At 31.1% G+C, this 26393-nt stretch overlaps 1 protein-coding gene across 1 annotated transcript in view; it reads right to left on the reverse strand.

Moving 5' to 3' along the window:
* Positions 1-20476: 20476 nt before the first annotated feature.
* LOC115885373 (lachesin-like) overlaps positions 20477-26393 on the reverse strand; it is a 99261-nt gene continuing 93344 nt past the window's right edge. The window contains exon 6 of the mRNA XM_030904268.1: positions 20477-21024. Within this exon, the coding sequence (XP_030760128.1) occupies positions 20903-21024 (122 nt within the window). The 3' untranslated portion in view covers positions 20477-20902. The remainder of the gene's footprint in view (positions 21025-26393) is intronic.

Raw genomic sequence — 26393 nt, forward strand, 5'->3', positions numbered from 1 at the left:
GGCAAATATTATTTTCGTTTTAATTGCTGCACATAGCTAGAATTTTTTTGTATTATAGCCGTTCAAAGCCTACTTATTCAAAGTGGGCGAATTTTTAAAAAATCTATATCTCGAGGCGGAATCTTTTTCGAAAGGTAATTTTAAATTCTTTTCAATGAATTAAGAATATACCTAATCTTACCTATGCTACGTAAAAAGGTGCTTTGGAAATAATGTTTTTATAAAAATACAAAAATTTCCATAGCAAAAAAAATACAGCAATTTGTTAAAAATGTACATTTTCTGAAAAACATTTCCTAACTTCTAAACAGTAACAGATATTGTTTTCACCATCAAGTTTTTGATAAAAATTGAGCTCCATAGACACCGATATTAGTTTTTGTCTATCTTCTATAGAAAAGCGTCCAATTTGGCCCACTCTGTACATCTATATCTATATCTCTGTCGGCATTCTTTATTGTTAGTTATTATATCAGTAAACAATCTGAATGATTTCTGACGGACACGATACAAGAAATATTTTCCACGCGCGTTATTAATTTCGCATTTTAAAGCAAACCGCCGAGCGTGAAATTCCCGCGTTCAAACGTGTCGCTAAAATCAGGACGCCCATTGTAAAACCGACGAAAACCGCCATTACACGTTAATAGAGAAAATTTATGCAGGCGCTGCGATTTATTGCCAGCAGTTTTGTCCCGTGGACGTGGGACAGGCTTAACAGCTGGATGTACCTGTATAATCGCCTCGGGCTCAGGTAATTATTAATTAGTACCTAGTGGTAGAAACGGTTTTGCAGTTGGTGTATTTGATTTTAGAGTAAAAGAGGAAACTGGAGGTAATTTATAGAGCTTATGAGAGGCGCTGATGTGTTCAGCTGGGTGAATATTCAACGAAAAAGCTTTGTTTAAAATGAATTTTGAACAAAAACTTAAAAGATGTATGGTAATGGGCATTCAATTAAATTAATAAGGTATTCAAAATATAGAACTCTAAAAGACCCAATTCTGGAACTTTGACATAAAAACGTTACGCTTTCAAAGCGGTAAGCCAAAATATTCGATTAGCGGAACGCCAAGTGATTTTGCTATCGATTTTGCTATTATCGTTGCCCGTGCGAATCGTTTTCTGGATAACCGTTGAGCACATATTGGCAGCATCTCAATTTCTCAGGTATATAATAGTAAAATGCTTTGAATAAGAAGACTAAGGAAGGAGCATAATGCTCTCCATGTATTCATGCATGGTGGGCGGAAAAAGGAATCTAGGGTGGCGATCCTTGACAGTTCTGTTTGACGATTCATTTGACACATTTTAATTTGATTTGAAATTTTGTGGATTTGTCAGTGTTTACGGAGCTTATTTTATGTTATTTATTATTGATTTTACTACTGATAGTTGTATAAAGGTAGTAAATCTAGATGGAAATTGTGGCAGAACGTAAATTAACAGTGACACTATCGCGATTTATCGAAAAAGACTCTAAAATAGTTGGTCGTGTAGCGTGCGGTAGATCTCGGCAAAAATCGAGTGAAATAATGGAACAACTTTCGGTGTTAGTAAACCGATCATTTATGAGATTCACTTAAATTAACTAATTATATATTTTTCCTTGAATTTTTGCTTTTATTTACTACTTGTCAAAGATTAGATGTCAAAGAATTTAGATACGTCAATTTGACTTACCTGCTTCAGTAGCGTATTGGATGTTTGTGTTAATAAATAATTATTATAACTTATCTATTTTTATTATAATAATATGTTTTTACAACAATTTTAATAACTACCAACATTTATTCACAACGTAAAATAAAAAAAATATTGAGTCTACCCCACGTCTACCCTACATCATAGTTTTACATTTTTGAAATAAAATTAGAACGGCACTGATAAACCGGAATTTAAGTCGGCCATATTTGAGTCCCATCGCGGTGGACCTAAGATTTTTGATATGCTCCTTCCTTAGTCTTCTTATTCAAAGGTAAAATGTGGATAAAACAATGAAAAATGTCAATGTTCCTTGAATTTCATAACTTATTGTTGAGTTATGTCAACCTAGTTTTCTATGGTTATGCCATTCGATGTTTTGAACAATATTTATAGCTGCCAAGTCATCATAAATTATCAATATTGAAGAATTTATAGAAGAAGAAGCAATTTTCACTAAAAAGCAAGAGAACGAACAAAATCACAATTGTTTCTATTTTTACTTTACCATATAGAGGTGTTCTCCTTTTTTTTCACTCTGTATATATTGTTATTAATTATAATATTGATCAATGAACTTGAATTACTTATTGATCTTAAATATAATAATTTAGACCTTTACTCTCAGGTGGAAGAAAATACTTAAATATAGCTTTCTAGACAACCCATATTCTCTGTTTTGTTTTCGAGATTAGTTACAGTTCACTGATCTCCATCCACCATACTATGATGCAATTGAATACCACTTTAATGAATTTTCACAAATTTATCAAACTCATTGGTTTGGAATAAGGCTAAGACGAAGGTATTATACAGGATGTTCCAGAAGTAAGTGCTGAGATAAGTATTTTAAGGGATGGTAGATCTGGTTAAAAGAAACATTTTTTCTATTTACCAATTTTCAAATAAGTCCAAAATAACCGAGTTATTTTTCTTTGAAAATGTAAACAAAAAATATTTTTTGTGATATTTTATTTTGTTTTTATAGGAATTTACATTTTTTTGACTGATTATTTAATAACTAGCGTGTACCCGCGACTTCGTTCGCGTCGATTTAATCATTTGTAATGGTGATGATAAAGCAAAGCAAAAATTTTCATTAACATACAAACTGGATAAAATTTTCACACATATATGTCATGTTTATATGATATTTTAGCATGAGAAAAAACAATCGAGAAAGAAGTTTTTAAATAAAAAATATTCTAATATTTGAGGGGTATTGACCCCCTTAGAATTCGAGTTTCAAAAAATCCCTTCATATCGAACCTCTACACCCTAAAGTCAATCCGTTTTCCAAAAATCAGCTTTTTACGTCAAGCGCTTAAAGCAGGATTGTGATTAATCAATGACCAGATTTTTCGTAACGCCCTGTATACATTTCTAAAAAATCTTAAAATACGTAAAAAAACAAAATAGAATATACGTGTTTAAGCGTTTTTTCGGAAACTTGACCGTTTTTTAAATAAAAAATATTGTAATATTTGAGGGGTGGTTTCACCCTCTTGGAACTGGAATTTCGAAAAATCCCTTCTTATCAAACCTCTACACCCTAGAATCAACCTGTATGCCAAAATTGAGCTTCTTACGTTGAGTGGTTTGAGCAGGATCGTGATTATGTCAGTCACTTAGGGATTTTATATATTAGTATAGATTATTTTCATTAAAAACATATTTTTATCTATTTTATTTTTGAAAATCATCCCTTGCTTGCTGATTGACGAAATGTGCCATCATTGAGCAAAAAATTAGCCAGTACCGAAAGTACCGACAAAACCGGGAAATCCCGGTTCCTTAGGGGCGTGTTTTTTCTCAACAAACATTTTCTCCTTTTAAATCCTAAATTTTATCTCTTAAAAATCGAGTTCGGGTCTTTTTTCTTAAATTATACCTTTAAGACGGTTCTCCTATCTAAATCTTTCCAGCTGGAGGCTCTCCCCCTCCCCCCTTTCGTCCCTACTCACCCTCTATCGGCATTCCTCGTAATTAATGCGATATTAAGACGACACTGCATCTGGCAAACTGCGCCCTGATTCACTCAATTGCCGTATAAACGCCCCCCAGACGAGAGCAACGGTAGTCTGCAGATTTATATCCTGTGGAGGAAAAAGGAGAAGAAGAAACGCCACGTTTCGAGTTCTATGCGATCGTTTATTCCCACGTCTTTGACGCCGTTTTTTTTTCGATCGTATGATCTAATCGAAATTTATACAATCTACGATTTAATTTTTGTTTAGCTGTGTTAACAGATTATAGGTTCAGGTTGGGTCAAATTCGACGCTTTTAAAGAGAAACACCCTATTCTATAGGAGATAGACGAAAAAAAATACCGTTTATGAGTTACCGGGTGTTTGGTTTGGTTTGGTTTGGTTAGAAGAGAGTTATCAACAGAAAATAGTAAGAGTTATCAACAGAAAATTTGATTTTTGATTCGGGACACCCTGTATATTTTTAATTGAGTGAAAAGAACTTAAAATTGTGTTAAAAAAAAAAGAACTTTAAATGTGTTGATGTTATTAAATATAGTTTAAATCGTTATAAAAATCCGCATCTCTCATTGCAAATATTATTTTCGTTTTAATTGCTGCTCACCGCTAGAATTATTTTGCACTACAGCCGGCGCCGTTCAAAGCCTACTTATTCAAAGTGGGCGAATTTTTAAACAATCTATATCTCGAAGAGGAATTGAGCAAAATATCAAGTATGTTATATTTTAGTAAAGTTAATTTTAAATTATTTTCAATGAATTAAAAATACACAGGGTCTCCCATATAAAAAAAACAAATTTTCTGTTGAAAATTATTAAATTATTAATTTTAAAAAATTATAGTTAAACCATTAAATTCTACGTAAAAGGGTGCCTTGGAAATGTTTTAAAAAAATTCAAAATTTTTCAGAGCAAAAAAGTTCCAGCGATTTGTTAAAAATGCACATTTTTGAAAAACACCCTCAAGTGTGGTTTTCACCATCATGATTTTGATAAAATTGAGCTCCAGACACCGATATTATTGTATTTTTCGTCTCTCTCCCATAGAAAAGGGTGTTTCTCTTTAAAACCGTCCAATTTGACCCATCCTGTACATTCAGAATAGCTGCAACATTTCCTAAAGTGATTGAAATCTGAAATTAAATTTATCACAGCGTAATAATGATGAGCCTGTTTAATCCACTGCCAGTATTAATTCGCTAATAATAATCTCATAAGCTTACTGATCTGATAATTCCGAGTCGTATCTTCGTTTCGCAAAAACTCAATCCGCAATTATACCGAAAACGGTAATTAATCAATCTTGAGAGGGAGAGAGAAATGTCACCTAATTAATGGCATTTTGTGACAGACAGCAGCAAAATTCCTAGGAGACAAAGGGGTGCGTCAATATAGAAGAGAATATCTTAATTGGGAATAGGAAGTACGAATGTTTCATATTAAAAAATTGTGTGTGCATGCACACACAATCCGTCTGTCTGTCTGTCAGTCTCAGAACTCCATTCTGGTACCTCTATCCACGTGTCGAGTTTGATTCTATTCGACCCATTAACAATTGTACTTTTAAGCACAAACAGTTCTTTTAAGAACAAAATTTTCGAGTTTTTGTATTGCATTTCTTGAAATTGTGTGTTGAAAATATACCGAAGCATCCAAACAGTCGAAGCAAAGAGCTTGTATCTTCCCTGATAAACTATTTTGAACGAGAGCGTGACAATAAAGGTCGTTTATTACCCTTGACTGCAGTCAGAGAAGTAAGTTTGATTGATAAGCATATCACACCACTTTCAAAGTTATTTCTACTTTAGTTTTTATTAAATTCTGTGATTATTAGTTTGTTCATCAATAAATAAATAAATAACCCATAATAACGCTTAGAATAATCTTCATAATGGCTTAGTTTTTGCCAATATGTAATAAGTAAAATAAGCTATAAAAACAAATACATCAATTAATTACTAAAATATTAGTTATTAAATTAAAAATAAAACGTAAAAATCTTTAAAAAATGATATAAAAAATATATTGTTTGGCACTCTTAAATTCAGACTCATCTCATAAATCCATCACAATCTGGCAGCGCTGTCACTATAGCTTGTCACTCAAAGTTGATCACGTGCATCGGAAATTGTTTTGCGATTACCATAGGTAGAAATTTTCTTAATTAATTTTACCATCGCTATACTAACTTAGTTATATATTCCCAGCATTCTCATTTATTCTATTAAAACACGGAATCCTTGTTATCCGGGCATCCATACCGACGGATTACTTCTGCTTTACGCGTTCAGAATTTCAACAAATAATATCTACAAGTTGATTTATTATTTTTAGAGATCGTTCGTGTCTGGCCTTACTAACTATCGCCTCGAGAAGTGGATGCACAATTATTATTATTATGCGCTCTTATTATTTCTCTTTATTTTGAATGCAGCTCTGCATGTTCGAGGAGAGAACCTAGAAACTTATTTATTCTATTAAGAACACTGGGAAATAAACTATTTACCAGAGAAACCCATTTAGAAGTTCTAATACAGGATGAATCTTAGCCCGGACGTAGACTGATGAGTCACGAGGTTTAAGACAGATTTTGGCTTGTTTAGTCACAATTAGGCTGGTCAACGTATATCGGTGGATCGTCGTTTTATGTTAAGATATTTTATTTTGGAAATTACGTACTTTTAGCAAGCTGATCCCACTTCTGATGTTAGTTAAAAAATCTTGAAAAAACGAATATATCAAATCTTTGGTCAACCTGTAAATAAACAAAATGTCTGTTTACATTTTGTATAGAAGTTGTATATTTTACGTACCCTGATTAGCAAGAATACATTTTACATAGAACTGCTGTTCAGTATAAAATAAAATTAATATCTGTTTGAGAGTTTACATAATGCATGAGTTATTTTCTACTAATGGAAATTACTAAAAAATAGTAAACACCAATTTCCTTACTTCATATTTCAAAAATATTACCTAGTTTGTTTTAAAACAAATCTCTTAATGGCATTTTTCCATTAACATGTAGAAGTTCAATTTATTCTCGTCTGCATGCAATAAATCAAAAATAAAATATATTATATAAGTAATTTTATATTAGCTGTAAGTATAAATAATAAATATGAATTATTATCGGGATTATAGTTCGTGCGTTTATTTATTATTCATAATTTGGATACATTTGCTTTAATTATTGTTAAAATTGTGCTGATGCAGGGCGAAACATTTTTGTACCTATTTAACCGTGCTTTTGTTTAATTGTATATTAATGTAAAATTACAATTATATACGGGGTGTTCGGTTAAGGTGGTTCATTATTAAAAAATTAAAAAAATATTTTTTATATAGAGTGATTCAGGGTGATGGTGATTCCTTCTTCAGCTTTTATTAGATTTGATATTTTACCATCGTATAAATTCATACACTTTTAAGAACTCATACACGTAGAGGTAAGATTTTGGATCGTTCATCATGCTTCTGACAGGCTTATTAAAAGTTTTCAGAGTGAAACGAAAATGCGCGAGGCTAAATGCATAGTTTTTGTACTCGAATATCGCGTCTGATCGATAAACGTCAAGACTGATTATAAACAGCGAGTTGAGCGTGAAATTTCATGTAGATTTTATGGTTTTTAATATTCGATATTGCCGGTTAATCGATGGCCAATAAATATAAAGGTCGGACACACACGTAGTGATTTATTGCGCTACGAAATCGCACGTACAGTGTGTCGCATTTTCGTGTGTTTTACAGGGTTTTATGTTGACGAAAAGAGGTACAAAGGTGCGGTTTTCATATTATTATGCAATTTTTTTATGAAACTAAATATGCTGCACATAGATTTCTCCTAGCCCTCTTGGTTCCTGAAATACAGGGTGAATTTGCAAAAATCGCCTTCTTCGGTCATTTTCTTGGTTATCTTATAACTTATTGAAAAGGTGAAAAATGTATCTCGTAGAGTTCTTTACACAGAATCCAGTGGCTTCCACTGGATTTCCACTAGTTTTTCGCAAGTTTATGTTTTTTCTTTAAACACGATGCACCGTATATTATTTTTCTTGTTTTATTTTTCCTGTTTTCCGCTTGCTAAAAATATAATGCACTCTATACTTATTTTCATAAATAAGGTAAAAAAAAGTTTTTTAACTTTGTAACATAGGCATTATCTAAGGATTTAGAAAAATAGTAGGATATACACATAAAAGTACGAAAATTTTAGAACTTGTAGTAAATTTTATGTAGATTCTGAGTATATAACTACTAAGGGCTTAAATATTTTGGTTTTGTGAAAAAGTTGCAATTTAGAATACTGGTTTTTAATCTGCTTTTGATGATGTTTATAACTTCCTCAAAATCGAATACTTTACTAATATTTTCATGTTCTGTGCCTTTTAATTAGTTAATAACAATTTATCAAAATCGGTGACTTGAAGTGAAGAAAGAAGATCAATTTTTTCCCAAGCGCATGAAAAATAGTACCGGATTAAGAAGTGGATATGCACTAAACACTTCAAAATTTTCTCTCTCAGATTTACAAGATCGCCATAGCTATTCCCACTCACTTCTAGACATGTAAATACTGACCCAAGACTGTCGATACTGTGTATAAGAAAATTTGTATTAGATAAAAAAATAAAAATACGAAATGTTTTAACTTTTTCGTACTTTGAGACACTTTTATCTTTTACCCCCGTTTATTTGTCTTTGTAATAGCCGATTATGTCAAAATTTAAGACTTTTCACCCTAAATTCGGTGATTTATATTTAGGGGTCTCGCATCCTATGCTTAGTTAATTAAAAAGTTTTTTTTTCTAATTATTTCTAATATCATAAATTAACTTTTTTGTGTTTAATGATATCTTGCCCCAAAAACCGTATACAAGGTATAAATAGATGCTTGTTTTTAGTATGCGTACAACTTATCTTAGACATGAACTATCGAAAAGAAGAAATAGCCATCATATCACATAGTCGAGCAGCCTTAAGAGTGATCAATTGTGTAACCCCATCAATTCGAAGCTGGTCAAACAATCTCTGGAGAAGTAAAATCTCTGACGAGGGGTAGAGGACAAAAAACTCACAATCTTCTAATATGTTTATTTAAATTTAATTTGCTTCAAAAAAAGAAGGGGGCGACATGTTTCGGGACTTAACAATTCCCATCTTCAGGACCTAGAAAGCTAAAATAATTACAATCGGAATAATAAACAAATTCCAATAGACATACAGAGGTCAAAAAATACAAAATACAATCACAAAACAAATTAAAAGGTTAACAATTTTTTTCAAAAAAGGTTAAAAAGTTATTTCTATCACAATCATTCAATCACACAAACCATCATGGCAAACTCAGTTTGAAAATTAAAACAATCAAACTAAAATATCAGGGGTCATGAGAGACAAATTAAATTTAAATAAACATCTTACGAGATTGTGAGTTTTTTGTCCCCTACCCCTAGTCAGAGGTTTTACTTTGATATGTACTCACACTGTATTGGAGAACGTTTAGTTTTAATCTCTGGAAACGCTGCCCAAATTGCGCAGCATATTTCTGATTACAATCTTTACAATTAAATTTAATATAAGAGGGAGTATATAAACGCTCCAATTGTAGATTGTATGTTAGTTTATAATCATCTGCTGATGATGCTAACATGGTTAGCGAAACGCGCGTCCAGTGTAAAAGTAAAAGTGTTTTGGTGTATTGTGGTGATTTACTGTTTTAATTTGCTGTATAACAAAGGTTCCAACCCTCAACTGTAATCTGAGTTATAACTTAAGAATGGGGAACACAATAAATCTATATAAGGTCGCGATATCTACATCTGTATACACCGACCTTGAATCACCAGATTTTGCTTGATATTTTTATTCGAAAAAAAAATCCTATCTATAAATAATAAATATCTGGCGATTTTCGACCTGGGCTGTAGGTAATGAATTATTGCCGCTCCACGCCCAGCCATAATTCATTTTTTTTTATCATCGACGACCATAAATTAAAGGGAGGAATTCTCGTAAATTTTGGCGCAATAAAAGTTTTTTCGAAAAGCAAATTGCGTTAGTTAGCGACAGTTTTTTGAGGCCCTCGCTATGAACGAATTAAAATTTTGTGGAAATTCGCTGAAATATTCCCGCTTTTTAGTTCTAATTTTCGGGTTTTTGGAGCTTATATGCCACGATATTACGGTAAAAAATGTAATTTTATGATGTAAAAGGGTTTTATAGTGTAGTGAAGTCATCAGTTATTGTTCGACGTTGTGCTTTTCACAATTAAAAAAATTATACAGGGTGTCAAGACAGGGTGTTTTTTACTTGCTTTCATTTTTGAAAATGTTTGTATTCCTTTTCATAAGTTATTCGGGATTTAAATGGAGCTAGTTTGGATATGGCATTTGTCGCCTCAGCCTGAATATCTGTTGGTAATTTCTTATTTCGGGCTCCAATTCAGTCAGCAATCGACACGAAAGAGAATTAAAAAATATAGACTCAAAACCATTGCCTGGAAACTTATATGGTGAAATTTTGATAAAATAATTTAGTACTCACTAAAAACACGGTATGTCGCTAGTGGTAGGAAAAATAATTTTTGGAGGTTACTAGTTTATTTGGTTGCCTGTGATATGCATATACAGGGTGTTTCCTAATTAATCTAAAAAATAAAAAATCGTTAGAAAACGGCTTAAAGCGGGCTCTTAATAAGTATATATTTATTTTTTTCTCGGCAACCGTTTGATGAACAAGAAAAACTGAAATCAGTTTTGTTGAAAAAGGATGGCCAGTCAAGAAAAACATTTATTTTCTTTAAAAAAGCAGTAGTGTACCATTTATTTTAAGCAAAATATCGATTTTTTTTAATTTTTAACACCCTGTAGATCAGAAAGGAAGTACTTTAGACCTAATGGTTATATAAAAATTGTTTTAAGAACACATGAGGAATCACACCACAATTTTTAGACTAATTAGAAAACACCCTGTATATTGTCAACTTGACAATGATTGTTGATAAATCAAAAAATACCTTTTCTGTGAAAAATCCCGATTTTCGCAGGAAAAATTTTGGTTTTTATTGAATTTGGGCCTGCGTCTGCAAATACCGGTATGTTTTTTAATATTCTATCTATCTAAACTTTAAATATCCTAGTCAGAAATAGTTTTATTATTTATTAACTGTAAAAATGGTATACTTATAAGTTTTATCAAATATTGTGATTTACTTTCTACCTTGTAGTCAAAATTTATATTTAATAAACTGTAAAATATATATATATATATATATATATATATATATATATATATATATATATATATATATATATATATATATATATATATATATATATATATATATATATATATTCTTATGTTTTATTAAAGTTACTCTGATATACTAATATATCAGTGTAATTTTGAAACTAAATCCTTTGAAATCAAATATAAACATAAAAAATATTTACAGCAGAAAAGGCGAAGGCGCTGGGTTAAACGTAGTCTCTACTAAGAACACGGAGGGGCGCTTTGACCCAAAATTTTACTATTAAGTTTCATATCTATCTTAATAGAAGATTATTTTCTTTTATCTATGCTCAAAACTGACAACTAAAGAGACAGCTTTATTTTTGTCAAATTACATAGAAACCGTTTACCAATGTTCTTAAAAATAAACAAAATACATTTTTTTATCTGTCTTTTCGAGGGCTGTAACTTGTTCGGGAAGCATTTTAGGGCACATATTTATAGGAACTTTTTGTCTTATTTTTATCTGTAGAATTAACCAGCGGAGTCAGATACCCCCTGTAGTGTAGTGAAATCATCAGTTACTGTTCGACATTATGCTTTTGACAATCAAACAAACATTCTATCACTATAAACATTCATCTTACTATAAACCTTCGTGTGGGAAACAATACCGTACTATCCGCCTTCAATTCCAAATACGCAGGATTAGAATGACTTTCCTCGAGTAGGAATGCCGCAAATCTGGAGCCGATTTTCCTGACGCCGGCAAATCTCCGTAAAAGTGAAACGGGACAAAGATGGAACGACGAGCGCGCGTGCACCTCGAGATTTTCATGGGGAATCTCGGGAAATTGAACCGGTTTTCCACCAGATATTGCCGCTCGATCTCTCTTAATTTTGCCAGGGTTGGGTGTGTTTGTCTTAAATTAAGAAATTTTATTTAAAAAAATATAATTTTCATCAATCATTATATTTTACTAGTTGAAGCCTGGCGCATCCGCCACGACATCAGGGAAAAAAAATTCATTTATTTAAATGTTTTCTTATTTCTTATTTTTTGTTTTTCATTTAATTTAAATTTCAAATCAAATTCAAATGTGTCTAATGAATGGTCAAACAGAACTGTCAAGGATCCCCACCCTAGGACCCTCTCTAAGTCTACCATACTCTTGTGCTTTCTTAATCTTTTTATTCAAAGAGTCAAACCATTCTGAAGCAACCAAAAGAAGAAGAAGAATTTTGGACTGAAGACTCATCAGCATCAACGGCTATTTAACAGCATATTTTTGTATTTTAGTTGGTTTTCAGTTTTTCATTATGACATGAATTTTGGGGTTATATTCAGTTTTATTCAAAAATGCAAATAATTTAGTTATTTGCCGTGTTGGGATAGACACATTCCCTAATGATATGATTCAAATTTACAGTGACCAATCATAAGTCTAGTTAAATGGTTTCTTTTGATTTGTCTAGATTTGCAGTAGTATAACGTACAAAGAAAACACTTTTATTGTTCCAGAGCTTATTAGGGGTATCCAAAAGGCCCCAGTCTAGATGAAATAAGAAATTTACCAGATGCTCATTAATTTGGCAAGAACGTTTATGATATACACTTTCTAGGATCGTCATTAAGATGTGCTTAAGACACGCTCAAATATAAATCTGCTAGCTCATTTTCAGCAATACCAGTATGAGTAGGAACCCAAATAAAAGAAATAGAAGATTTTTAATATTGTTTATCGCATTATGCATAATTTTGTTGGCTATGACTGACGTTTTCTGTTTTATTTTATTTTGCCGTTGTTCCTGGTTGTTTACTACGTAACGTAGTTAATACATGTAATGTAGCTAATGTAATAAAATATTTTTTTTGTAATTTACCCAGCCCTGGCGGTATCTTTCGCAAGGCGTCTCTTGGAAGACACTGGAGTCTCTCTGTCCCATTCATAGCGAAATTACTAGCATACGTCGTGTCAGGGTTAGCTACATTTAACATTAATTACTCTACCTCTTCACCGCGATAGGATGTTTTGGTTTTATTAACCTAAGATGTCGCCTAGAGTTAATCGTTTCTTTAATCGAGGTTTATGCTTAGAAATTATATTTAGTTGGAAAATTACTCGAAATACGAAATAGCTTATATAGGGCGAGTCTTATATAAGTCCAATAACACGTCTATGATTTTTTTTGGAAAATTTAGAGTTTTTTGAAAACATTTTTGGAAATTTTTAGTTCATAAACTTAATATCTTTATAATATGGCAACATGATGGGTAGTAGATTAAAATTAAATTTTTAAAGTAAAATATACCGGGTGAGTCTTAAGTACAAATATTTTCAAGGCGGGTAGATCTCGATAAAGGAATAATATATTGTTTTATTAGAGACAAAAATGACACTTTTTGAGGCGAGGCTGTACGTTTGACATACAGACAACAGACGAGCCACAAAATGTCATTTTTACTCCGAACAGAACATGCAATTTTTTTTCAAACGCCACAAATTTTTTAAACAATTTCAAACGTTCCAAATAATATAAAAATATTTAAAAGTAATACCTTGTAGGTAATTATATATCGAGAAACTATGGTTACGCTCGTTGAATTTGACACTTTATGTCAGTTTAATAATATATTTTCGTACTTTTATTCTTAGGCGTAAAACTGCTTTACTTTTATGCCTAGGCATTAAAAAGACTTTTTTATATTGTCAATCACATCGCAAAAATTAATATGTACTTTTATGGCGATTAAATTAAACTCTGCAATGCTTTATAGTGTTGTTTAATCCATAAACCACCCCTTCCAAACCCCCCAGACCCCTGTTGTACCCCCCGCACTGTTTAACCTGTACTTTAATTATTTATGGACTGTAAATTTGGCATATCTGGCACAACGCGACCGAATTATGAGCGTGTAGATTCGAGGAATGTTATGGAGCGGCGTAAATCATTCAAATTTTCCAGATAAATCGCCGCTTTTCACTTTGCCCACCGTTAATTTTCACAGGAAAATAGGGCAACCAATATTATTTACAATGCTAAGGGTTGGGTATTTTCATAGAAAGTTTTTTTTACACAGACTCTTTAAGTTTCATGTGTTTCTTTTTAAGTTTCCTTCAAATTTTACTGAAATTTAAACGTATTCTTTATTTTAGTAGAAAAAGGTGCTAAATAAACTTCATTAAGAGTCCATTTCACTGGTCCGAAAATGTTTCAAAATAAGCGTTCGGCATTTAACGTTATATGTAAAACTGGCTAGGTATTTTGACACAAATGAAGAAGAAAATTAAAGATAAAGGATTATACTATATATCCGTATTGTAGCACATTTTTAAACTACAGTAAAATATTCCGTATGTTTGGACTAAATTTTCTCAAAAATAAAAACATAATTTAAAATTCCGTTAAAATACGGAAATAGATTGAAGTTTTGTGAATACACTGATATATAATTTATATGGTCTTGTAACAAATTGCTCGTTATTTTATGGCAAATGCTGAAGCTCTGCAATCTTAATACTAGCTAACGGACAAACTAAGCACTTTTGTATAAGTTCTGTCCAATGAATTTATTTTGTTTCAAAAAATACGTAGTAGTTTCTATGTCCACGGAATAATGGGACACCCTGTATAATTTTGCAGCAATTTTTTAAAGCTTCCTTCCCATAAACATCCAATATTGTTTGTTTGATCAAAGTTTTATGCAAGCAGAATTTTATATTAATTAAAAATCAAATATTTTCATTGGACGGCTTTATTATTGACAATATTTGAACAAGGATATCTGGCAAACAATATTAAAACCATATACCAGCTAAAAACGTTCATTTAATTTATCCAAAAACATTTATTATGGATTATTAAAAAAACTCACAGTAGAATTTTGCTGTTGACAAGTCTGTTATACCAGTATTGTAATAAACCATAGAAAAAACTGAATAAATTTTGAAAACATGACAATATTAGCGTAAAAGTGGACAAAATAAAAGCAGAATATAATGCTTTTTCAATTTTGAACAGCTGTATTATTTTTACATGTCATTTGATTTTTATTCGATTTTTTTGTTTATTCACCAGTGAAACAAGAAACTCATTGAAATATTTTTTTTGTGTTTTTTTATAATTGTCATTGAGTAGTAATTGTTAATTTTCTTATAATTTTATTAACAAATTTACAACGTTTTTGGAAATGTTAAAAATCTAGCAAAAAATCATGAAAATTGTCGATTTTCGTCATGTCACCGATTCTGTTAAAACTGCTGTTATTTACTAACGAATAGGTGTAGAATAAGAAAATATAGACCATTGTAGTAAACGCGAACATTTTTTCACAAAGCCTTCAAAGATGTATATTTTCCGAATCTACATAAAATTTTCTACACACTCTGAAACTTTTTTTAATTTTATTACTATGTTTTTTATGTTTTTAAGTATTACAAATATACTATTAATTCACACATTCCACTTTAACCCAAAAACTTTTACAAAAGAACTTCACCAGAGAATTTTAAAGAAATAACCAACTCCTCTTAAGTTCAACTCCACGAAAAATCATAAATAGATTTAACACACACTCTGTTTAACTCTTCCCAGAAAAACCCTAAAAATTGAAAACCAACCAGATCGGAAAATAACAATTTCCTTCAAGCTGGCTGCGGTAAAAAACAAAACCGGGAAAAGAAAATCCGGCCACGAAAAACGTCTCTTGAGCTCGAGCGTGTGTGTGGAAAACTTTACTGGCTGCGAAAATTTCCGAATACTAAAACAGTTTCCCAACTACACAGATGGCTGTATATCAAAGAGGCGAAAAGGATATAGGTATCAAAACTTCATCTAAATGGAAATGGGCAGGCGCGTATTGGTGGGTCTCCGCATCGGGAAAGCCAACGAGAAAAATCTGGAAAAGTTAGAAAGTTTCCCACGACACGTGTTTAGCAAGCGCCACAAAGATAGAATAAAACGTCTTTGTGGTAACAAATATTCGTTTTTTATCGTCTTCTTCTTTTACTTATTTGAGATCTTTCGATCTGTTCATTTTAAGGTTGCCTCTGTTGCCCATGGGTTTCCCTTCAAGAGCTATGAGGTGAGCTACCCCACCTCACTACGTCCTTTATTCCACATTGTTGTCTGATATTTGTGTTTCTAATTCTGTCTCTTCTAGCCTTCTCCATTCTGGTTCTTAGCTTCAGCGACTCTTAACATGCTTTTGGTCTTGTTTGTTTTCTCTCGTATTTCTAAGCCATATTTCATTGTGGGTCTTATAAATTTTAATTCTGCTGTCTGTTCGCATAAAGGGTTTAAAAAAAACAACGCTTTATTGTACAAATAGCCAAAACAGCTTCACCGACAAAGCAAAACAAAAAAAGCACAAAAACAAATATACAAATAATACAAAAAATGTCATACAATACAAATCAATTCAAAAAAAAAAAATTACGTCATAAAATTACAAATAAAACATATATGGACATTGCAGAACACAGGCGTATCTAGAAAATTTTACAAAAGGAAAACTGTAAATGGATAAAATCATGTTATAATAACATAAAATCAAGAGTTATAAAATATTAAATACTAGACCTTTAACCAGTGTGTGAGATGATCAAAATATTAAAATTAAAATTCTAAATTGTTCATGATTAAACATCAACAAAAAAGTCGTTTCCCGCATATAGGGCTCTCTCCAGTAAGTATGATTTCAGAGCTTTGCGAAATGCGGGAAAGAATGAAAGTGACTTGATATTCGAAGGCAAATGATTGTACATTTTCTTGGCATTGTACAGTATTGAGCCCTTAACTAGTTCTGAGCTCGGGGTTGGCAGATAAATATCGTGCTCCGCATTCCTAAGTGGATAGTTGCGAGAAGGTCTTTCCGGAATAGAGAATATGTGCTTGCGGATTAAGCAAACGGATTCAAAAATGAATAAGGAAGGAAGAGTCAGTATTTTGAAATTTTTAAAGAAATTCTGGCAGCGAATTCTACTGTTTAGTCCCAATAAGTATCGAACTGCTCTCTTTTGAAGTTTGAAAATACGATCAAATTTTGTCGCGCAGCAAGTACCCCAGAATGGAAGGGCATAACGAAGATGCGACTCAAAAAGGGCATAATAGACCATTCTAGAGTTTGATGAGTTAAGTTCCTTAGACACTGATCTTAGCGCAAAACAGGCAGAGCTTAGTTTCTTTTATAAGGCTTCGATTCGTTTCTCCACACTATTTGTCTCAAACAACCTGACATGGCCGTTGCTCTATTTATCTGGCTTCTCAGAACTTTCCTTGGATCATGGTAGTGCGACATATCTATTCCTAGGTATCTGAACTGTGATACTGGCTCAATAATTTTGTTTTCTACTACCAGTTTGCATCTTACCGGATCTTTAGAGAAAGTTAAGCATTTAGTTTTTTTTTGGAGATAATCATATTTAATTATCGGTTTGTTTGATAGAATTTATGAAGCTGTCTCTGTTGTGTCCTATTCGATAACCGATATTCATCGAGGTCCACCACAAACTTTAGAAGATCAATGGCTAGCATTAAGGGATATTCCTCCATTAATGCTAGCCTTAGCTCTTGTAAAAGGTTTTCTTGATCTATACGCTATTAAAATTATTATAAAATTATTGTTTTTGTCAATAAAACAATCGCTGAAATCAAGACTTTACTTAAAAATGTGTAGCTCATAAAAGAATAGAGATAATGGGATAATTCAAAAAATTAAATGGTAGAAATAAATCTAAGATTACAGGAAAGTGTTTTTTTTATCCAAAATGCCCGTCTCATTTTCTCGACAGGGTGTTTTGAATTTATTGCAAAAAACAACAATTTTATTTACCCCGGTATAAACCCACCTAACCGAAGAATACAAGCCATTAAAATAATAAAAATAATACCAATAAATCTATATTCATACTGATACCATAATCATAAAAATCAGATTACAAAATAAAAAGATGTGGAGCATCAATTTTTAGGGTGGTTAAAAAAAATTTCAACCCTTTTCTAAATTATAAAATCTTTTATTTCTTTTCTTTCATTTTTCAAGAAAATCTAAATAAATTTACCTACATTTTGCTTCGGGACAAGTCGAAACTGTACCTAATCTCCTCAAAGTTTGCCCTTTGAACTGAAATAAGTAAATTTTAAATCCAGTCCGCCGTTTCTAGGTAAATAAGATTAGGAAATTAAAAAGTGAAGGCAGATGAAGTGGAATAAATCCGGTCCATTTTGCTGCAAGCTGGGCAGACGGTTTTGAAATGAAATTAGTTTTATAAGATAGTGTTTTTTCTTTAATAAAAAAATAGAAAAAAACGTCTAAACGTTACTTTTATTTTGGTAAAGTTAGTAGTATTTCGATTATTTCTATATAAAAATTATCATCTTCACCTTGTTATGGTGTAGCCTCCCTTAGGAGCCTCTTTCACCATTCACCAACAGAAAAATAAAGAATAAAAAGGGATTGACCTTTCCAAAATTATCAACGATTGTAATTCCCCAGCCGTCTTTGTCACCATTTTTTTTTATCGTAAGTTACTATTTTTTTGTTAGTTTCTTTTTTTTTATTTTATTAAGGATATTTTGTTATTTCTTTTATTATTATTTGTTCAAAAAGGCTTTAGGAAACTAGGAAAATAAAACATAACCATCATAATCCTTATGTACCATTCATATGTATTTCGAAAAAAAATATATGTATAATAGAATTATAAATAAGTACATAAAACATTTTATTTTTTGGCATATCAAGAAGATTTGTTTCTCGGTTTAATATACAAGTAAAATTTCATTATTGTTTCACTTATATTTATATTTATATATTATATTTATATAATTTATACGTCGTATAATGATATGTACATAATTTACACAGAATAACCTTCTTTCAGTTAGACTTTCCATTGATATGAGATGAGATTTTTTATATTAGTTTATTTTATTTTATTATCATCTAATGAATTGTAGCTAAATCTAAAGCTTCTTGGTTGTTGATTCAGAGGTTCGATAAGACTGGATTTTTCGAAATTCCAGTTCCAAGAGGGTAAAACCACCCCTCAAATATTACAATATTTTTTATTTAAAAAACGGTCAAGTTTCCGAAAAAACGCTTAAACGCGTATATTTTATTTTGTTTTTTTACATATTTTAAGATTTTTTAAAAATGTATACAGGGTGTTTCGAAAAATCTGGTCATTGATTAATCACGATCTTGCTTAAAGCGCTTGACGTCAAAAGCTGATTTTTGGAAAACAGATTGACTTTAGGGTGTAGAGGTTCGATAAGAAGGGATTTTTCGAAACTCGAATTCTAAGGGGGTGAAACTATCTCTCAAATATTAAAATATTTTTTATTTAAAAACCGGTGAGTTTTTTTTTTACAACACGTAAATCAAACCAAATCTATTGATACACACTGCTCATTCACGCCGCGCCGGTTCGAGGCCGGATGAGATCGGATAAATCGTGAGTAAGAGTTAATTTAGACACTTCCTAACTCGGTAGGCCACTGACCATGATATGGCCGAGGACCGCGGTTCGGATTCCACGTAAACAAAGTAGGCCCCGTCCAGATTAGCCCTGGCAGGAAATCTTTACTTTACTTTGTAATAATCTTCAAAATATTATTAAGGTTGCCCACCCCTCAGACAAAGATTTTCCTAGATATTTTCAGTTTTTTAGTTATTTTTTTTGATGAAGATGACAAAAAAATCTAAAATTAATATAATAATCTCTTTGAATTGTAACCTATGCACCCTCTTTTAATTATATAACATCTAGGAACAATTAAATTTTATACAGGTTGCCCCAGAAAAAAAAAACCTTTTTCTCTGACGATAAAATGGAGAAAGCTTTCTCACAAACGACAGTTATAGCATTTGACAGAAAACAGATCGTTGCAAGTGTTAAATCGGGTAAACTTTTCAAGATTTCGCCTCGCAACGAGAGCAAATTCTATTTGTAATCCTCTTCTAGGCTCTGTGCGTGTTTGAATTTCTGGATAAAGCGTTTTATCGCATTAGAACAGAGCCTGTGGTAATTTAAACGTACGGGCATTTAAATGAGGGGAATTTTAGCAGCTGTTTGACATAGAGAAGCGTTTCCGTGTTATTTTATTGAATTCAATCAATTCAAATCAAGAAGGAAATTAAAGATAAACGATTATACTATATCCGTATTGTAGCACATTTTTAGACAACTTCTCTATTTTTAAGATTTTGATGGTCAAACATCGACAAAAAATTCGTTATGTTTGGACTAAATTTTCTCGAAAATAAAGACATAATTTAAAATTTCGTTACAATGAGGAAATAGATTGAAGTTTTGTGATTACAGTGATATATATAATTTATATGGTTTTGTAACAAATTGCTCCCTATTTTATGGCAAATTTTGAAGCTCTGCACACCTTAATCAAGCCTTAATCAAAGCACGTGTGTTTGGAATTTAGAATAGGCTTTTAATAAACACGCTGTCTATCAGAGTATTGTTATTTTTCATGCATTTGTACAATAATTTCACACAGAGAAACCAGCGAGGAATAGCCAATAATCAAAATTTGACGCCGAATAAATTATTCGATTTTTTTTATTAACTAACCAAGAAGCTTTTAAATTTAGTCTACAATAAACAACTTACCCTTAAGAAATATCACAAAATAGAAATTTTAATTTCTTACATATTATAATTATTATTATAATGTATACAAAGTACCAAAGAGAACTTCAAGCAAATGATCATTTCTTTTCTATCGATAATCTATATTGTATTGGTATGATTCTTCAATAATTTTAATAAGTTAAATTATAAAAGTATTTAAATTTTATCGATATTTTTTATTAAATAAAACCCATAAAAAATTAGAGTTAATTAATACTAAGTAGTAAGAATAGTAAAGTTGTTGCCAGATTGAACTCATTTGCCTGAGTTCTCCATAAAACATGTTTTCCCTTGTTTCGTTTATTTTACTCATCTATGGACATCACGACGTTGACAGTTCGAAGGTCGATACCAAAATGGCGGCCAGCAGTCCGCAATTTAATAGAAAAGTTGATGAGGAACTCTTCGTGGAGTTGGCGTGCTGCATGGCTGCCGGTTTTTCCTCTGTAAACAATGAAAAAAATATATACTTTAATTTTTTATAAGTAATATAGTAGACAATATTAAAATTAAAAAAAAATGTGTTTAGGGTAAATCTAGATTATAATATGTAATCAGGCGGCATGTGAACCCCAAATTTCATGTCTCATCTTTAGAAAGACACTTTTAATTTAAAGTATATCATTGTAGATCTATTGTGTCTTCCTTTCTTGAGTTATAACTCGTCATACAGTCTCAGGGCTTTGACAAAAGCCAGTATGTGAGACGGTTTTACAGTAGTTAGTTGTCCATCTCCAATATCAGTCGTACCAAAGTTTATAGAAAATTTTGTCGTCTCGGCGCACTCAGGGATGAGATGTTTTGGTGTTTCCCCATTTTTCGATCATACGGTATTTTAGTTTGTTCTAACAAAAATCTGTTAAAAGGAGGTAGGTGGGGATAAGTAGGGGTTAAACGCCAGTTTCTGCGAAGGATTTAACGTCAAGAGGTCAAGTTAATGCCTGTTTACTAGATCACCTCCGCAGTTTAAGTTGTTGACGCGAGAATTTAGCAGCTTTGCAAGATTTACGTCTATTTCGGAAAAGCCCGAGGCTTGTTGTTGTGCTTTTGCCAGATATCGACAGCCATCACGATAGACTAATTTCGTGTTTTGTGTAGTCTGGAACAAAACATACACATTGGCGATTCCAGTTTAGGGGATATAGGTTAATTGGATGCGATAAAATTCATAACAAATTTGTTTTTGGTTTCTTTGAATGTGGTAATACCTTGTATATAAACGTTAAAAATGTTGAATTATTTTCCGACAAGGATTATTTTTGACATGGCACAAATAAAAAGTGGTTTATCCAAAAAAATCCTTAAGGGTTTGTCGCCACTGCACTGCAAGAAAAATCTACAAAATAAAATAGTTATTTTTTGTAAACACTTCTGCGTTAAACCTAAACGGACGCTGCTTGTCAGAAGTTGTGTTTACAGTAATAAAAATTTGCCTAACAAAGAAAAAAATGCTTAACGTTTCGGAAAGTTTTCTCTTTCCGTCGTCGGAAGCAAAAAAATATAAAGAAACAAGAAAAGAACTATTTAAAATATATAAATTGAACTATTCGAGAACACTTTACTTTTTAAAACAGATACGTCTACAAGAAATCGTTGACGTTCTGTTAAAATGACATTATATTAAGTTAAACTTCAAAATTAACAATTACTACCTGATAATTACTTAATAAGGTAAAACCAAAAAGCCCAAACTTTCTGTATGATTATTTTTAAATTTTACGTATGTTATGTTTATTTATGTAATGTTCTTTAAAATCAAAGAAGCGATTGCCATACATTACTAACATCTACAGATGCATGAGCAATACATTTATTTTTATTAGATTGAATTAAAAAAGCCTCTTTTATTTTTCTTTTAGAGGCTATCGCTTCTTTCATTATAATTTTGGCGTTTATTTATTTTCTGTTATTTTGGCGTAAGCATTTTTTTCTTTGTTAGGCAAATTTTTATTACTGTAAACACAACTTCTGACAAGTAGCGTCCGTTTAGGTTTAACGCCAGAAGTGTTTACAAAAAATAACTATTTTATTTTGTAGATTTTTCTTGCAGTGCAGTGGCGAAAAACCCATAAGGATTTTTTTGGATAGATGAATCCGCCACATAGGTATACACATTTTTTTATAAAGTGGTAGTAAATGGTTAATCCAATGCCGGGTCCAGACCAAGCAAAAAAAAAGAAGAAAAAACCCGAAATTCAGATGTATGAAAACTGAACTTAAACGTTTTGATATTTTGATGTAACTAATTTACCTCTTTTTGTTTCCTAGCCTACTACTATAATTTTTAGACCATATAATCCTAAGCGGCAGCCTAACATAATTTGTTCTCTTAATATCTCCGGTTAGAGACAAAATAAAAAATTGCGGTTTGCGCTGATATTTTGGAAATTTTGTGCTCTATTTAACTGTGTAAACAGAAATATAGTCTCCTATTTAATTTTTTTATGCAAAAGCGCAATATCTGTTATGATGTCAAACAGCGCCCTCTGGCTACCACGAAAAAAATGATGGAAACAAAATTTACACTGTAGATCATTAAGGAAGAAAAGCTCTTATAAACGAGCCCTAGTTTGTTTAAATCGCTTAACCCAAACAAGAGTTATCCTTATTTTAATAAAAGCAAGTTTAACCTTCCCCCACCACTTTATTTTATGAGATAGAGCAAAATACTTTATATCAAAAAAATTACAAATTTCTTGATGATTACGATAGTAATATTTAAAATACCTGTTCACCTGCATATTTTTGAGAAAAACCCCTGTTTTCTGATTGGCTCTTAGAGGAACGCCCCCAAGCGGGAATTTTTCGAACTTGAAAATAATTTTCAGCGATTTCCCTTGGTCGATTTACTTATTAGAATTTTTTTCCCCAAAGTTATACGATAAGTAGTTTCTGAGATACAGCCGGCGTTCATTCTTAGTTGGCCACCCGGTACAATGCAAAGCTGTAATATTCCTATGTAAAATACAAATTGAGAGCGTTTTAAAATTATATAGCGAGTTGCTGATGCTTCAGAAATAGGAATTTCAACAGTCAATAATATAGGAACGTACTTAAAATATTCTAAACAATATGAACTGATCTCAGATACCCTAAAACTTATATAATGATGACGTAACTGTGATGATGTTTACTATTTTCTTATTTTTTTTTTATTTTAAAAAACCATCCCCAACTTTTACCACGCCGATGAAATTTATCGACCAATATTTTTACCCTATTCATATTTCATACTTATCCGTTAAAAGGCAAAATAAATATAATGCCCTGATTTATATTCCTTATCACTACAAGGCTCTCTTATACAAAAAGGAAAGGAAATTTTATTTCCTTCTTTGCTTTAGCTGATTTTGGAATATCGTTTGGGTTGGAGATTTGAAAAATATAAGAGGCGTTATTTTTAGCCAGAATGGAAATTCATTTACCATAATCAAATATACCTAAAAATGTGACGTAATAATATTTATAATTTTATTATACAGGGAGAGTGTTAAATAAGTGCAAATATTTTTAGGGATGGCGTATTTCTATGAGGTTTTTTTGCAATAAAGAGATGTTGAAAATTGTGCATTTTCTTCTCAAATTTTTCTGTATATTTTAGAAAACTTTTTTGAACCAGGGTATAATTTCTTAATCCCCTCGATCATATACAGGGTTGTTCACTACATACGACACGGAGTATTGTAGCTAAACGATGAGATTTTTACAAATTGTAAGTTTGGGGTTCGTTGAACGACTATTAGAGCTACAATTTAAAAATATTTTTACAAGATACAGAGTGTCCCAAATAAATAAAAAATATCAAAGTTGTATTTTTTTAAATGGAACACCCTGTATATTATTACATTTTTAGTTTCTACGACTAAAATAAAGGTAAATTTGATTAAGGTTTATTATACTTAAACCTTACCGTTTTTGAAATATTTTCAATTTTGTGAAATTGCAGTAAAAATTTTAAAGCTTCATTTCTCCAAGGGTATCAATGTTTTTAATACTAAATATTTAATGAAGTTATTTATTGATTAGTTATTGTGTTGCAATAATAAAAATAATACTACCTTATACAGAGTGTCTAAAAATTTATTTTAAATAATTATTAGCTTCAAACGTCAATAACTTCTTTAATTTAAATGGAACACCCTGTATATTTTACGAGAATCAGATGCACAATTTAATTGTCTATCACATTATATTATACCATTTTTTGCGTTGATTAATAATAATTGCTCCAAATACTAAAAAACTGAATTTTGTATGGGCATTAGACAGTGTGATAAAAAGTAACACCTTCAAAATGATATTTCATTTTTTAATAAATATTATTTATAACAACAGAGACTTTAATTTGATAACTTATTATTATATTGATTTCTGACTCAAATCCATATTTATTTATAATAATTTATTAACGAACACAATTAAGTATGTAATTAATTAGTATATGAGTGGAAATAATGGTGTTATATTTAATTAATGGTATACTCTTTTATAAAGATTTAAATAGTTTCCTTTTTGCATACAAATGGGCTAGTAATATTATCGTTTTGCTAAAAACGATAATATTGTCTGTATATTGACTGGATTGGAATTGTCATTTTCAACTTTCAACTCTATGGTTACGAATACTAAAAGAAATGCAAACAGAAGAGAAAATATGTTTCTTTTATCGCGATGTAAATAATGTTTGCCCACTTTTTTTAAGACCCACCCTGTATATCAAACTACATTTGTAAAATAACGCCAAATAAAAAAAAAAACTATTATATTCAAAGAGCATTTATTATTTTTAGAAAATTAATTACCGTCTAAATTCTCACTTCCCATTTTTTCATCTACACCCTCTATTTCCAATTTTAATGCAGAATATATACCAAGGTACCAAACAAACAAGGACGTTTTCTTAATATCTTTTTTTTTTTTCATAATATATTTTGGGACAAAAAAGAAAATTTTACATACCTAACACAAATGCGGGATATACAAATTACGGAGACATATAAACGAAGACACACGAGGAACGTGCATCTAAATTTATAACATGCAAATTTGAGGAATTTTTGTCTGGGGATTGCTCTTTCTTCAAAGGAGCTTGTATAAATTTTTCGATAAACCAACAAAAATTACAATAACTTTCCATTTTTATAAAAAATTTAAATAAAGTATAATTAAATGAAATAGACAACAACAACAACAAACAAACAACAATTATTAGGGATTAACCATTTTAGAACAAGGGTAATGTTTATGAAGAATACAATTTTCTTGAAATGCCAGTCATAAAAAAGTTTTTCCTGTTGTAAAGACAATCCGGGGACATACTGTTTATAAGCTGAAAAATAATTAAAATAGTAATTTTCAATACTGATAACTAACAACCAAGAGCAAAACGAAACGAATAATAATTTTCTTTCTCGGCCTTTTAAACGGATTTTGCCAATTAAGCAGCTTTTCCTAATTGTGAGCGTCAATTAAAGAATCTCGCAATTTTCTTCATTAGCAAGATTTACTCGAATTGCTCCTATTCAGCGAAATATCTTTCAGTTTCTGTGTTTTTCAATAAAGCAGAGTAGATCCTCTTTCGAATTTTATAAATTATTTTATCTTATTTAAAAATGGACGAGATAAATATGTTTTAACATTTATTCAAGAAACATGAAATATACAGGGTGTTTCAGAACAAACGCAAAAAACTTCAGGGGGTGATTCCTTGTTCAAAATAAAGGGTAGTTTGCTTCATAAACGTTGGGTCAAAAGTCAACCATTAGGGTGATATCGCGATACAAAGATGGCGGAAAAATAATGTTTTTATTTTT

The sequence above is a fragment of the Sitophilus oryzae genome, unplaced genomic scaffold, assembly GCF_002938485.1.
Source record: "Sitophilus oryzae breed Bouriz unplaced genomic scaffold, Soryzae_2.0 scaffold_381_pilon_pilon, whole genome shotgun sequence".
In the NCBI taxonomy this organism is placed as follows: Eukaryota; Metazoa; Arthropoda; class Insecta; order Coleoptera; family Curculionidae; genus Sitophilus; species Sitophilus oryzae.